Source organism: Pituophis catenifer, unplaced genomic scaffold (genome assembly GCF_029215685.1).
Source record: "Pituophis catenifer annectens isolate HBS135680 unplaced genomic scaffold, rPitCat1.0.hap2 SCAF_4, whole genome shotgun sequence".
Lineage (NCBI taxonomy): Eukaryota > Metazoa > Chordata > Lepidosauria > Squamata > Colubridae > Pituophis > Pituophis catenifer.
In genome coordinates this window covers 38037472-38052221 of record NW_027256884.1, presented here as the reverse complement: position 1 = coordinate 38052221, position 14750 = coordinate 38037472, and the positions used below count along the sequence as shown (strand labels likewise).

The 14750-nt window shown below is 36.3% G+C and overlaps 1 protein-coding gene across 1 annotated transcript in view; it reads left to right on the top strand.

The window, feature by feature from the left end:
* The window catches only part of ATP10A (ATPase phospholipid transporting 10A (putative)), a 158941-nt gene that overhangs the window by 102587 nt on the left and 41604 nt on the right, over positions 1-14750 (top strand). Inside the window, exons 4-7 of the mRNA XM_070943381.1 lie at positions 1021-1127; positions 1233-1364; positions 3019-3152; positions 9514-9766. Coding sequence (XP_070799482.1) covers positions 1021-1127; positions 1233-1364; positions 3019-3152; positions 9514-9766 — 626 coding nt within the window. The remainder of the gene's footprint in view (positions 1-1020; positions 1128-1232; positions 1365-3018; positions 3153-9513; positions 9767-14750) is intronic.

The window sequence follows — 14750 nt, the reverse complement described above, 5'->3', positions numbered from 1 at the left end:
GGGGGGGATTGTAAAAATTTAATTATTTCATTTAAATTAGCAAACAGGTTTTAATAGAGATTTTAAATATCATCTGGAGCCTGGGGAGGGCGAATAATGGGCCTACTGGACCCACCGTACCATTGCGTGCCAAAAGCAGTGGGAGCAGGGGGGGGTGGCACATTGAATTATGGATGTGAGCATGCACGCGCGTGACCACCCCACACTTTCCCCACTTTTGGCACATGACGGCAAAAAGGTTAGCCATCACTGACATAAATAAATCATATTTCCTAATGATGTGTGAAATAATGTGGTCATGGATAGGTAGCCCTCGACTTACAACTGTTTGTTTACTGACTGTTTGAAGTTACAACATCACTGAAAAAAGTGACTTATGACCGTTTTTCACACTTACAACCATTTTTCACCGTTGCAGCATTCTCATGGTCATGTGATTAAAATTTGGATGCTTGATAACTGGTTCATATTTATGACAGTTGCAGTGTCCTGGGGTGATGTGATCATCTTTTCCAACCTTCTGACAAGTAAAGTCAATGAGGAAGCTGGAATCACTTAACAATTTTGTTACTAACATCAGCTGCAGTGATTAACTTAATAATTGTGGCAAGAAAGGTCGTAAAATGGGGCAAAATTCACTTAACAACTGTCTCACTTAGCAACATAAATTTTGGGCTTAATTGTGGTTATAAATCAAGGATTACTGTAGTACATAAAACTTCTTCTCATTCATTTAAAAGTTAAACCCTGTAGTTTGATAAATTACCCAAATAATCTATTTGTTTCACAATTCTGAAAGAGAAAATATTGCACTGATGTTTTGTGAAATACCATGATATAATACTCTGAAATAAGCCATTGTGGGAAGCCATTGTGTCTAAATATAAAACTGTTAAATTCAGCCTTTTTAGCTTCCCTAGAAATTGCTTAAACTTAATATATCTTCCTCCTCCATCTTTGTAATTAATACACATTATTTATAAATAAATTATTATCTCCTTCCTTCTTCCTTTTTGGCAGTGTGCATAAGGACGGGAAAAAAGTTCCATTGTGTAAAGAAAATCTTTTGTTACGAGGATGCACTGTTAGAAATACAGAAGAAGTCTCTGGAATCGTGATCTATGCAGGTAAATTGTAGCTGTTATCTTTGTACTTATTATATATTTTTCCCTCCCTTCATTTTTAGTTCCATTTATATATGCTATCATGTAATCAAATTGTTGTTTTTTCAGGTCATGAGACAAAAGCCTTATTAAATAACAGTGGACCACGTTACAAACGCAGTAAGCTTGAAAGACAAATGAATTGTGATGTTCTTTGGTGTGTCCTCATACTTTTCGCAATGTGTTTATTTACTGCTATTGGTAAGTTCCTTTAACTTTTATTTATCGACCATAAAACACTGAACTCAGAAAAATCAAAATGAAAATACAGATAAATAAATAATTTAAAACAACCTCTTTTGGCTTAATTAAATGTTGAAGGCCTACTTCTGATGGACTGAAATAGATGGCCAAAAAGGAATACTTCTTTCTTTCATATATATATTCCATATTAGAAAGTGCCAAAAGTAATGTATGACATATTAAATAGCAACAGTACAATCCACTAGTGGTTTCCACTTACCTTCGCTATCTATTTGGAACTGTGAGCGCGTGTGACGCTTCTGTGCATGCGCAGAGTGCCCCTGATGATGTCTGGGTGGGTGGGCAGAGCTTCCCGCTGCCGACACCGGTAGAAACCCACCACTGGTTCAATCCCAGTCTTGTTATATTTTGTAAACAAACCAATCCTGCTTTGTGAAGCATAAATTCAAACATAACTACAAAGCAAAAGCAACAGAGAAAAGACAGAATTAGGATCAATCTCCTAATTTAGCCATACAAAATTATCTTAAAAAGAGATGTTAGTAATGTCCAGACATCTGAAGAAGAGCTGAATACAAGCATCAGAGGTTTTAACAAATTACTTTTAATGCCTTCAGGTTTTTTCTGGTTTAGGTTAAAATCTGAGCTGGAAGAATTCCCAGATCTTTCTCTCTCGTCATACATATATACAATGCACTAATCCTACACATAATTCCCAGGAACTCCAATCTTTCAAACACTACCAGAATAATTTAAATATAGGAAAAACAGCTACACAAATTAAGCAGAAGAATAGTGGGATGTCTCCTTTGCTCACAATACTGTATTTATCTTGTCACTGGATTTTAAAACATATATTTCATCATTTCTCCCCCAAACACACTCACACAGATGCTTGTGTCAACATGATATCAACTAAGTAAGATCAATAATAATGTTCTTCTGACTCAGTATTGTCCACACCAGCTACAGGCAGTAGGTTTTTGCATCCTTCAAGATTCTATGGGCCTTGTACACACAAAGCATGTTTTCTCTTACAATGTTATAGTCTTTCCCTATGAGAGAAAGTCATTGCCCTCTCTAATAAGGAAACTATCATATACAGGTAGTCCTCTACTTACAGCAGTTCATTTAATGACTGTTCAAAGTTGCAATGGCACTGAAAAATGTGGCTTATGACTATTTTTCACAGTTACGACCTTTGCAGCATCCATCAATTGTGGTTATAAATCAAAGACTACCTGTATTATATCAGACCATTAATCCATCTAGTTTATAAGTACTTATATCAGGTGTGTAAAATCTGGATCCATTGGCTATGACTGAATCTCTGGAAGTTGGTGAAGGGCACCAAGTTATCTGAACTTGGTTAACACTGACTAGTTGTCTGAGTTTCAGAAAAGAGCTTTCCTTTTATTATCTGAAAATGTCAATGGTAAAATATTTGGCCGTCTGCATGCAAATTGTATGGCTGTCACTTAACCATTATATTCCTAAGTGACCTTGAATGTATATTCCTGAAATAATCTAGTTTTACAAATTAGGAAAAATCATGAAAGTGTTATCTCAGAAGTCAGAAAACATATCTGTTAAATGTGTTTACTTTTCCATTGTTTAATCTGTGTTTTAATCTCTCCCTCCCTGCCTGCAGGGCATGGAATCTGGGTCTGGCAGTATGACGACAAAAAGAAACCTGCCTTTGATGTCCCAGGTCCTGATGGAAACTATTGGCCTCCAGCTCAAGCTGCGTTTTATTTATTTTTGACAATGATTATAGTTCTTCAGGTAACAATGGAGCATAATACTGAAATAACATAGATATTTCTGCTAAATCATTTGTGACAAGTCATTGATTAGAAAAATAAAGAGAGGCATAATTAATGTAGATGAATAATGTTTCATTCAAATGTATACTTGCCTGGGATTAAGTATCACTGAACATTGTGAAGCTCATTTTTGGGTAGATAGTAATAGAATTGCTATTTAACATGCAGATATCCTGATATATTTATATACTACTACATACTTCATAGAACTCAAGTCAGTTTCCACTTAAAAAAAACATTTATGGCGTATGGCATTAAAGAAATAGTTTCTCCTACTGAATTTTAGCCCAGATCTTATTGTACAGAAAAATAATTCTCAGTGGTTGTGCTAGAAACATTAATCAACTTAATCAGCCCAATAGGTAGCATTTTGATTTAAATAGATTCATTACAGTCATAAACACATAGAATGGTATGGTTGCTTCCAAGAAAAGTTTAAATTATTTCTCATAAATTCTATCCACAATATCTGAAGCTTATTTCTAAAATCCTAAAAAACCAGTTCACTACAAACTAGACCATATCAATTTTCCTTTATCAGCCCCAAACCTATGGAAAAAGTGATAGTGAAAAACTTAAGCTCAGTATTAAAAACCTTAGTCTTAGGTCCTTGCAGGCCTCATAGCTCAATTGCAATCAAACTCTGACTCTCTCTGTAGAAGAAAGACTGTAAAAGAACATGTGCATTTGATTTTACATTCCCTGATCCATAGAATAAATATATTATAATATAATAATGCTCCTAAAGAATTTTTTACTTAGGCCAATATAATAATTCAGCAATATTTCCTTGCTAGTGTTTGAAAGGAGAAAGATGACAGTAAATCTGTTCTTTTAGATCTCAAAGTCGAAATGGCTGGGAGACATTGGTAGGCTTCATTGTTTGATATATCTGCTAGCATTTTCAAAACCTAATATAAATACAGAGTGTTAAGGCATCAGGCTAGAAACCAGGAAACTGTGAATTCTAGTTCCCTCTTAGCAGTAGTGGGTTCCACTTACCTTCGCTACCAGTTCGGAACTGTGAGCACAGAGCATCCGTGATGACGTCCGGGCGGGTGGGCAGAGCCTCCCACCACCGCCACTACCGATTTGTCCAAACTGTGAGAACCGGTAGAAACCCACCACTGCCTCATAGGCATAAAGTCATGCTGAGTAGTCTTAGATCAGGTGCTCTCTCTCTCTCTCTGTCCTAACATGCAAATACGTTCTGGCAATCTAAGCAGACACAGAGATGAAATCCTTTGGCAGGCAGCTCTTTCAACCAGCCAAATGAATCAGAGAAAAGAAGAAGCTGAAATTCAAAATCTTCCCTGCCAAAATCCAGAATTTTCAGCTCATGAGCCTGGTACCTGGTAAGATAAGGGATGTGGAGTGACTTGGGAGTTGGAGAGTTCCAGCACATGCTTCTCTGCACAGGGGGCTGAAAATCCTGTTTGGATTTTGGCTGGGAAGATTTTCAGGTCCTGAGCATGGCCTGAGTCAGACTTCCCATTATTTTTCCTACCATCCTGAGTCACCCCACACTTCTTACCTGAAAGTCTGCTTGCTTAATGACCCACAAGATTTGAGAGTATTCCTGAATCAAAAAATTTCTTACGCTAGGGGGAGATTAATGTGCTTGGGTAGTTTTACTGGTTCCCATATATTCTTACCAACATGTATTATAAGCTTTTGTATTAAGGAGCCAATTTCAGCTTCAGGGTCTATGTCCTCCAGCCTGTGATAGATAATCCTTTTAGCCTGATCATAGTCAACAGAAATAAAATAATCTTTGGCTAATCCAATGGGATTTAATTTATTTTCCCCTTATGAAGCCCACAGTGAAAAATAATCATCTGCTAGAGCCAATAGTGCCAGGCCCAATTGGGAAAATTTAATTTCGGCTAGTACTGCATTATGAAGCTCTGAGCCCTCTTTATCCAAACCAAAGAAATCCTGCCTCAAGTTTGAGAACTGCTTTAGGGATGCTTTTAGAAGCAGAGAGGATGGACCTGACCTCTTTGGAGTTTTCTTTTTAAGGAAATCTGTGCTCTACAAAATCTGGGTTGGGGTTTTGGCCTCAAAAAATTTAAAGGCCACAGATTTAAAAAAAAAACAAAAAACCATCCTCTAATTTTTTAAAAAATCTTCAGATAGTCATTTAGATGCTGTTTGCGTGATGTAATTGTAATCACTTTTCCTGGATCTTGTGGCATAAAATATTGTTCTAAGGTATTGAAAGAGAGAGAGTGGTTTTATGCTATTTCCACCCACAATCCTTCTGTGCTGTTTCAGCTACTGGAAATGCCATTTATTTGGACTTCTGGCAGTTTATGATCAATTTCTGGAACTCACAGAAGTGAGTAATAGCCTTCAATGTTCTTCAATCAAAGTATAAGAGATAACGTCATTGGCATAAAGGAGTAGAGACATCGTGCACTGGCAATTTTAGGAACATGGACTTTCAAGCATTCTAAGGCTCCTACCATATCACTAATATAGAATATGGACAAAGCTAGGCTAAAATGCACTTCTTTTGCAATTGGCACACTCTTTTTGAGCACTCTGTGGGGGTCTCACGTGGAACAATGGTTAAAAACATCAGATGTTTATTGACAGAGTGTTCTGTGGTTTTTTTTCCCATAATAAAGTTCAAGATATCAAATTAAATACAGTTTTAAAACCAAGGAAGACCATATAAAAAGGAGTTTTAATTTTATAGATTGGATTATGTTATTGCAAAAATTATGTTTATTGGATGGTACAACACAAAAATGAGATCCACTATCAAGCTCCCTGTCTGAAATCTGACTGTTCCATTCCAATGGTTTTTTTTCCACAGTTTAGCCTGTTCTGCAATATCTGGTCCAAGCATCTGACATAAAGCTTGGTGATTGCACTCAAAAGAGTGAGAGGCATTTGAGGAAATGGATTTCCTTTGGCTCTTTCTTATGAATAGGCACAATAAGCAGCTACAATAGCATTTTGGCTTCAAAAACCTTTAAAGCAGTAAAGAAACATTGGTCACTGCTTCTCCAATAGAATCTAGAGACAATGGCCACAATTCTGTGATTGCACTATATATTTCACAGGTGTTTAAAATTTTATTCATATTTCATGTACCTTCTAAGTACTTAAAAATCTCACTTATTCAAAAGACCTTTTGTCTATTGCCACCTACAACATTTTTCTGATTTTCATTAAAAAGCTATAACTTTTGTTTTTCTTGCTTTATCAGCAGCTGTTCAGAGTTGCTTTACCCAACAATGACCAAATGGTGCAAGATAAGTAGCGATAATTATCAGATACTGTAGCATAGGGAAATAATAGTTATGATTCTTGAGTAACACATTTAAATAAAAAATGAACAATAAAGGACTATTTGGGACAGGAATTCCTCTGAACAGTTGGTACTGAAGATTGCACTTAACTCTGGAATATGCATTACTGTATAGCTGTGAAAAAGCACATATTTGCTTCAAATTAAATTTCAAGATAGCAAGATTTAAAATGGATAAGTGTTGATACTAAAGCTCCATCTGTGAGATTATGTTTTTAGCTAGATTCCGTAAAATGTGGGCATTGGCCAAGAGTACCTTTTCTTTCTCTAAAAAAATTGTCCATTCTTCCATTAAGAGGGTCTTCCAGATCTCTGACAATTTCCAATTTAAATGACCAGCTCACATTTTGATAATAATGCTTAGCAAGCCAATCAGTTGGCTATCAGCAGTCTTTTTATCTTACATATAACAAAAGTGGAGCCCCCATCTTCTAAGGATGTTGGCCATATGATTTTAAGTGAAATGACATATCTATCTATGTCTCCACTAGATGTTCTAAATTTCAGTTGTGCAATGAATTTCAGAAGCCATAACAAAAGCCAATGTGGTAATGTATCAATGTAAATTTAAAGTTAGCAACAAAAATGATGCAGAAATATATATCCTAGATAACCATGAAAATTGAACAATTATGGATCAACTATCATGTAAACTGCTGTCAGATGCCCCCAAAACCCACAAAATTCTTTATCTAGTAATTATGACTAAATATTCCCAGTCTTTTTTAAAGCATTATTATTTTTCATCCTTGTCAAATGTTTAGGCTTACTTTTCCTAAGGACAAAGATGTTGTGGAAATGTGGGATAATTATGTAATGTATAATTGGCTATTATAGCTTTTTTTAGCCTGTACACTATCAAAACAGTGCTTACAATTCATGGCCATTGTTTCCAGCCAATGAGTATCTTTTTTGCCATGCCCTTGTATTAAGAGCTGAAACTTGCATGGGAGATAAAGGTATTTTAGCATTGTTTGATTACAGGTGTTCCTGGGTTAGGATCTGTTCCTAAGTCTGTCTTTAAATTAAGTTTGTAGGTAAGTAGGAACAGGTACATACAGTTCTTATTTAGCATCAATTAGTCAATTGTTTGTCTCAGTATATAGTGTGTGTGTGTGTGTGTGTGTGTGTGTGTGTGTGTGTGTGTATACATATATATTATATATATTACCTTTTCTTGAAATAGGCATAAAGGGAGGTCATAAATGGCCTTGGAGTAGATGGGGCCCTCGGTAACTGAGTAAATTTCAGTGAAATTCTTTCTATTAGGATCTTACTAACTTTACCATCCCTGCTTCAGTGAGATGAAAGACTTCAGCTAAGTCTTTCCTCAAAATCTTTTTCAGTTCTGGACATTTTAGGTCCAAGATTTCTTTCTCAAATGCTGATTGCTTTATTATTTCCACTTTATTTTCATAATTATTTTACTTTTCTTTGATGCATCATCAGTACTTGCATCGGATTTACGCTTCGGAGGCATGGTTACACGCCACGGGGATAAATAAGAGAAAAATACAAAATTACATACTCAACATAGTGTTAACCGCAACATGGTTCACTTTAAAATGGTGGATAGTATTCGAGTCGATGAATTGCTGAAGCTATGAAGTGTTTTCATGAACATCACAAAGTAGTGTACATTCATTATTTTGAACCATTGTTTTAGTTCAATTGTTTAATATAAAAAGCTTTCTATAGGTGTCTGATCGTAAGTACAAGTTGTCTGTAAATTGGACATTGTTAATCTGGGACTGCCTGACCTGTTCTGTTCTGACTTTTGAGGCTGGAGAGTTGAATGCAATGGAGTCAGTTGGTTCCAAGATAATTTACATGTTTAACCAGTTAATTGGTCAAGTCACATTAATTTTCAATTTATGTGTTTCTTAGAAAAGACTCAAACCAACTTCTCTCTTCTTCATTCTCTTCTTTGTAGTTAATGCAATGGCAGTCCATATTGGAGAATTATACTACAGTAGTTATAATTGTCTTGCAGAAACTAAGAGATCTCTATAGATCTCTGCACTTGGAATAGATTATTAAATTTAATTAAATATTTAGGAGGCAAGTGGTTGGCATGCATGGGCTGTTAAAGACACAGGGTGCTCAGAGACACTCTGTGGCTAGCAAAGGCATTAGCTGGAATTTCATCCGTTTCTGATTACTTTACAAGCCGCAGTGGTTTCTGAGCTGGGAATTTGACCCAAGTGAAAGGTCCTGAACTTTTCCAACACAATCCTGGGCCCACTTTATTTCGCGGGGTTATTGTAGGAATAATTTGGAGAAGAGAGTGCTGTGTAGACTGCTTCAAACATACCGTAGAAGGAAAGTAATATTCTGTTGTGAATCAAGGCTTTTATGAGGTTTCAGAAAGTATGTGAAAAACTACTAAAAAATATCTGGGGAAAAATATAACACTTTGGTTAGTGATTACAGAACATGTTGCTCATTTCCACAAAAGCAACTGTTGAGGCAATTTCTTTTGCACATAGACCCACACTATGTTCCTCGTTTCAAGTTGTGCTGGAAAGCTTATTTGAAAACCTGTTATGCTTATCGACAAAATGTTAGGACTATTAATTAACGTTGTTTTCTTTTGCAAGCTCTTTTATGCTGGCATGATTCTGACTGCAGTCTCTCTTTCCTCCCACCCCCTCCCTCCACCCCTACAATCTTTTCCTTCTTTTCCTAGCTTCTTTCAAGCTCATCTTATTACCCTGAAAGTATTTACTTCTTTTGAAGCTTTTGATAATAATACCACCAGACCTAATTATGGATATCATCTCTGCAGCTGCTCCATATGCTTTCCTAATCTGTCACAGTAAACCTTTGCAGATACTCTAATAACTTTACAATGCTGGCTTTAAGTCAGAATATATAAGTTCCAAAAAAGGTACAGTACGATACTGCACTATTCATAACCAGTTGATTCAATTATGCATCTTTTCTGCCACCTTGGTTGTTTCTTCTGTTAGTGACTCTCTATTTTTATGCATTCCAGGTTCTCATTCCAATTTCCTTATATGTCTCCATTGAAATTGTTAAAATATGCCAAGTTTATTTTATTCATCAAGATAAAGATTTATTTGATGAAGAGACTGACTTTCAGCTACAGTGTCGAGCTTTGAATATCACAGAAGATTTAGGGCAGATTCAATATATATTTTCTGACAAGACTGGAACCCTCACTGAGAATAAAATGGTTTTCCGAAGGTGTACAGTTTCTGGCATAGAATATTCCCATGATGCTAATGGTAGGTTAAAAGTTAATAATAACTTTTCATTTAATTTAACATGCATGGATTTGTATTCATCATAAAAATCAAGTGCATAGTTTTAGATATGTAAACAATCAGTATGGGAAATTGTAAAGACGGTTTTAAGAAAATAGCATGTAAAAATAAAGCCCAGACTGAAATCAGCCTCATGCAAATGATTTGAAGGGTAAGTCTCAATGTTTGTTTGCTTAAGGACAGTTTCCCTGCTTTTCATATATAAGATTATAGATTTAATTTGTGACATCTTTAGCTAAAAGGATCTGAGGTAATAAATGATAAGCAAGATACTTTTATTGAAATTTTGGAAAGTAAACAATAATAATCTAATACCACCCACCCAACCACCATCTTTATTTCCTGCTGTGTAGGCTCTTCCTGGGAGAGATGTGTAAAAAAATGTTGGGAGTGCATACCAAGAGTACTTAATTCTGTAAAGCTGTGAAAGTTTCCCAACTGCCCGGATAAAGAAACAGGCATCTATAATTGGCAGGAGTGATAGGAAAATGCTGGAAGTGGAAGATCACTTTAGTGATAATAGCAAAGGAATAATTTCATGCTACACAGAAGAAGGCAATACTAAACTACTATTAACAAGAAAACATATGATGATTATATAAAGTCAGACGATGGGCCCCTCAAGTCAGATGACACTCACATTGCTACTCAAGGATTTTTCAGTGTACTAATATGTTTGTGATGTGCCTAGATTAAAGCCTTTGATAAGTCATGTTGCTGATATTGCCATGCAGGAAAGGAAAAACTGAAGTTGCAAACAGAGAATAATAGTGGGAACAGGGAATGTAAGAAACAGGAAAATAGGAAAGCTCAAACACAGTGAAAAATGAATCAACTACACATTGACATTGTAGGCATCAATGAACTGAGATAAACTGGAACTGGATATTTTTAATCAGAAGATCACACTGTTTACTACCAAGGGTATGAAAAGCAAACAAGCAATGGTATTTTCATAATTAAGGGTGAAGCAAAAACATTGCTTTGGTTACAATGCAATGATTTAGAAGCAGCCCTTTAACATGACAATTACCCAATTTATGTTCCAAATACCGATGCAGAAGAAGAGGAAGTTGATGAGTTTTATGATTATCTTCAATTTAAAATGGATGAAACATGGAAACAAAATCTGCACTTTGGTTGGGAACCAAAATCTGAAGTTGACAATATTAAGGAGGAAAATGTACTTAGACTACATGGCTTAGGAAACCTAAATGAAGCAGGAGTTTCGTGTTGAAAAAGGTTCCTGAGAATACCATGGATAGCCAAGAGTTGACACCAACATCGTCAAAAAGAATGTAACACTGCTGACTTAAAGGGTTCACATGTTGCACTAAGCTAGTAATAAATAACTTTTTCAGCTGTGGGCTACATCACTGTTGGTGTAGATGGTGCTGATTCAGGGCAGAGTTATGTTTTAAAATTAGCAGAATGAGTAGGGCTGAACTTTATGCCATTTTTTACCCTCTTATTTGGGAATATTTGTTGATTCCAGATGTTTCAATTTATCTATTTTAGATCTTAATTAATGTGACCAAGAAAAAGAAATAAATGCACCACCAAAAATAGTCTTGGGTTTATTTTATAGTTGTGCAGTTGTGATGTTAGTAAAAATAGCCTGGAGGCCTAACGAAATAAAATAAAATCTCCTTGGGCTTTCCCTCTGAATAGACTCAATGAATTATGTGCAGGTTTGCCTGCTCTGTTTTACAGGAGGCTAAATCAGCAATGAAATTGCCCCTTAAAATCTCATGTTAATTTTTTCACAGTTTATTTCCAAACCATTTAAAATGACACAGCTCAATCTTACCTCCAGTTAAATATCAACAAATGTTTTAATAATGTGTTGTCACAATATAACTGGCATATAACTAATTTAATTTAAAAAATCATTCAGGACTGTCCATGCCATCAGTCTTACAGTTTCCTTTCTAAGCTTATATCATAGGCCCTATGTACTTCATTTGACGCAGACCTACTTGCATTTCAAAGCTCCTTAAAGACCTGGATGTTACCTCAGGCCCTAAAGAGTATCAAGGAGACTTGAGGGAAATTTGTTACAACTGTTATATAAACAAAGAGGGCTGAACCATTCCTTAATTCCAGAAAACGAGATCGTATTTAAAAAAGGTGCAGGCAGACACCTGCCTGATTTAATATAGGTATGGTATTTGACTGCTGGGTAAGCCCATCATTGTGACTTGTTATAGGTCTAGGATTGCATTAGATTGTCCTGGGATGATATTGTGCTACTATTGTGTTTATGTTTATATTATTATTAATTTTATGTCTTGTTTTTAATCTGATGTTTGCCACTCAAAATAGCAATCGCAAAATAGGCAACTTTATAAATTAAGAAGCAAGCAAGCAAACATAAATTTTGGAGAGGTTCTTCTTATCCCTGGTAGTTCCCAAGATTTCACCGCACTATCTTTTTTCTATCACTGGTTTTAGGGGTGAATAAGGACAGGAATACTCTTTCCATGAGCTTTCTTAAATCTATTAACCTCTTTGAGAATCCAAGCCAAAGTTAATATCCCTCCCTATTAACACATATAAACACATGCATGTCCACAGCAGTCCTCTGTTCAGTTCTGCAGAAGCAGTCTTCTCATGAGTTTTATTCAATAGGTACCTTTTGTGGTTTTGAAAGATGCAATTTAACATTTTGCTCTTAATAAAGAACCTTCTGTATGGGAGAAGTTCAAGAGCATTAGAAGTCAAGGTAAAGAATATTGACATTGGAAACAATCCCACCTTCCATAGATGGCAGATGTTTTAGAAAAATATTTGTGTATAAGAAGAGAGAACGTGCTGTCCCAGGTAAAATGCCTTATAATGCAAATTGGGTGGCTTTCTATCATTTCTTAAATATCTCATTCATCCCATGAGGTGTTTTTTTTTTATTCTAAGAAAAGATACTACACAAAAAATTGGGTTCACTTTGTTCTCATTTGTAAACAAATAAATAAGTACTGATTTGTGTTGTCTAAGCACATAGTGGTTAAGACATCCGGATAGAAACTGGGAAACTGTTAAGTTCTAGACCCACTTTAGGCACAAAGCCAACTGGGTGACCTTGGACCAGTCACTCTCTCTTTCAGCCCGAAGAAGGAGACAATGGCAAATCACTTCCGAAAAACCTTGCAAAGAAAACTGCAATGACTAATCCATGCAGTTGCTAGGAGTCAAAAATTGATTCAAAGGCAGGAAAAATAAAAATGAGGTCAACCACAAAGTAGAAGCAACCTTGCTTTTGAGCAGCCTTCTGATTATTACGTACCTAAAGCAGCCTTTCTCAAACAGATGCTATTTAGATATTTTGGACTGCAATTTCCAGGACTCCCAGCTGGCATCAGTATTCTGGTATTGTACTGCCTGCTCATCTTGACACAGGCAACACAGTTGGCTGCTATGCTACATAACAAAAAAGTCCTGGCATGTTCCATAAAGGTTAGTTATTATTGATTTGAGAAAGTGATGTCTAGGTTACCAAGTTACAAACCAGAAAGTTACACACAAGGCCGTGATTGTGGGAAACGTTTGGTTCCTGCTTTTTCCAAAACAAACTGTCCCACAGACTCTTTGAAAATGTTAGTTAAGGGAACAGATGTCTTTATTATGCCTGCATTTTCTTCCAGAGACACGGCTGTGAGTCAACACTGTAACACCATCAAATAATGTAATAGCTGTTTTTAAATGTTAAGGAAGAATTCAGTCACAGATCTCGCATGACACAAGTCTTTAGGAGGGTATATGCCTAAAAAGAAGTGCTTATTTGTTGTGAACTGTGTTGCTTACAATAAGAGAGGAAGAATAAAAGAGGTTTAAACTAGTCAAGATGGTGACCACAACAGCACAAAAATGCAGGGCTTTGATCACACGGGTAAAGTCACAATCATATTTTTCAACCATCGTCCCTCAAGCATAGGCATACTTGCATAGTTATTAATCTTAGTGTCAAACTTTATATTGATTATATTCACAGGTATTTGCATTTTGATGCCCTTTCAGCCTTATGTCAATTTGCTGGTAATGAAGAAATCAGTATTCAGTCATTTCAATTGTACAGCATGCATAGTTTCCTTTTTGTATGGTTTGCACAGTTTTGTCAGGCAGCTGGAACCTTACATGCCTTTTCTTTCTTCCTGGTCTACTTAATTACAGAGATCAACATGGAAAATTTAATTATAATATAATCAGAAGTTCTTCCCTTTATATAATGAAAGGGAGAGTCAAGATGTGCTAATTAGCTTCTCCCTCTGTAGCAGACAAATGTGGCAAGGAGCCTGAATGCAGGTAGGCTCTTTGTAGATCAAGAACTAAAGGATGCATAAAAGCTATAATTATAGCAAATTTCTCACAGCAACACTTGCCCTAGTACATGAGGGATAGAGGTAAGGTAGCCCCCAAAATGTAAAAGATAACCTGCATACCTGTTCATCACATGAGCGTAAGGATAGTTGAATAGGAGCAACTGGTTGTAAATGGTGAGTAAATGATCAGCCAATGTTCAAGTAACATGATTAAAGGAGAAAATATAATGACTAATCAGAACACAACATAGGAAAGGAAATAGTTTACCTGTTATGGTCTTTGCACTTCTCTGTTCAGAATTTTCTTCTGTTTCTTACATCTGGAGTGAACAGAATCTATCTACCATGTTTCTCCGAAAATATGACCCATCCAAATAATAACCCCAGTCCTAATTTTTGGGGGATGAGCCTAATATTACCCCTACCCCAAAAATAAGCCCAGGGGGATGGGCGTGGCCAGCATAAGTGGTGGCGCAGGAGGCAACTGTCCATCTGCAGCCCACTGGCCCCTTGGAGCAGCAAAAATACCGCTTTTGCCCTTCTCTTTCTGCGCGCAGCGCTTCTGCTTGTTGGGCCGCTTCCCCGAAGCTGGCAGCTCCGCAGCCAGCTGCTTTGCTTTTTCCCTCTTT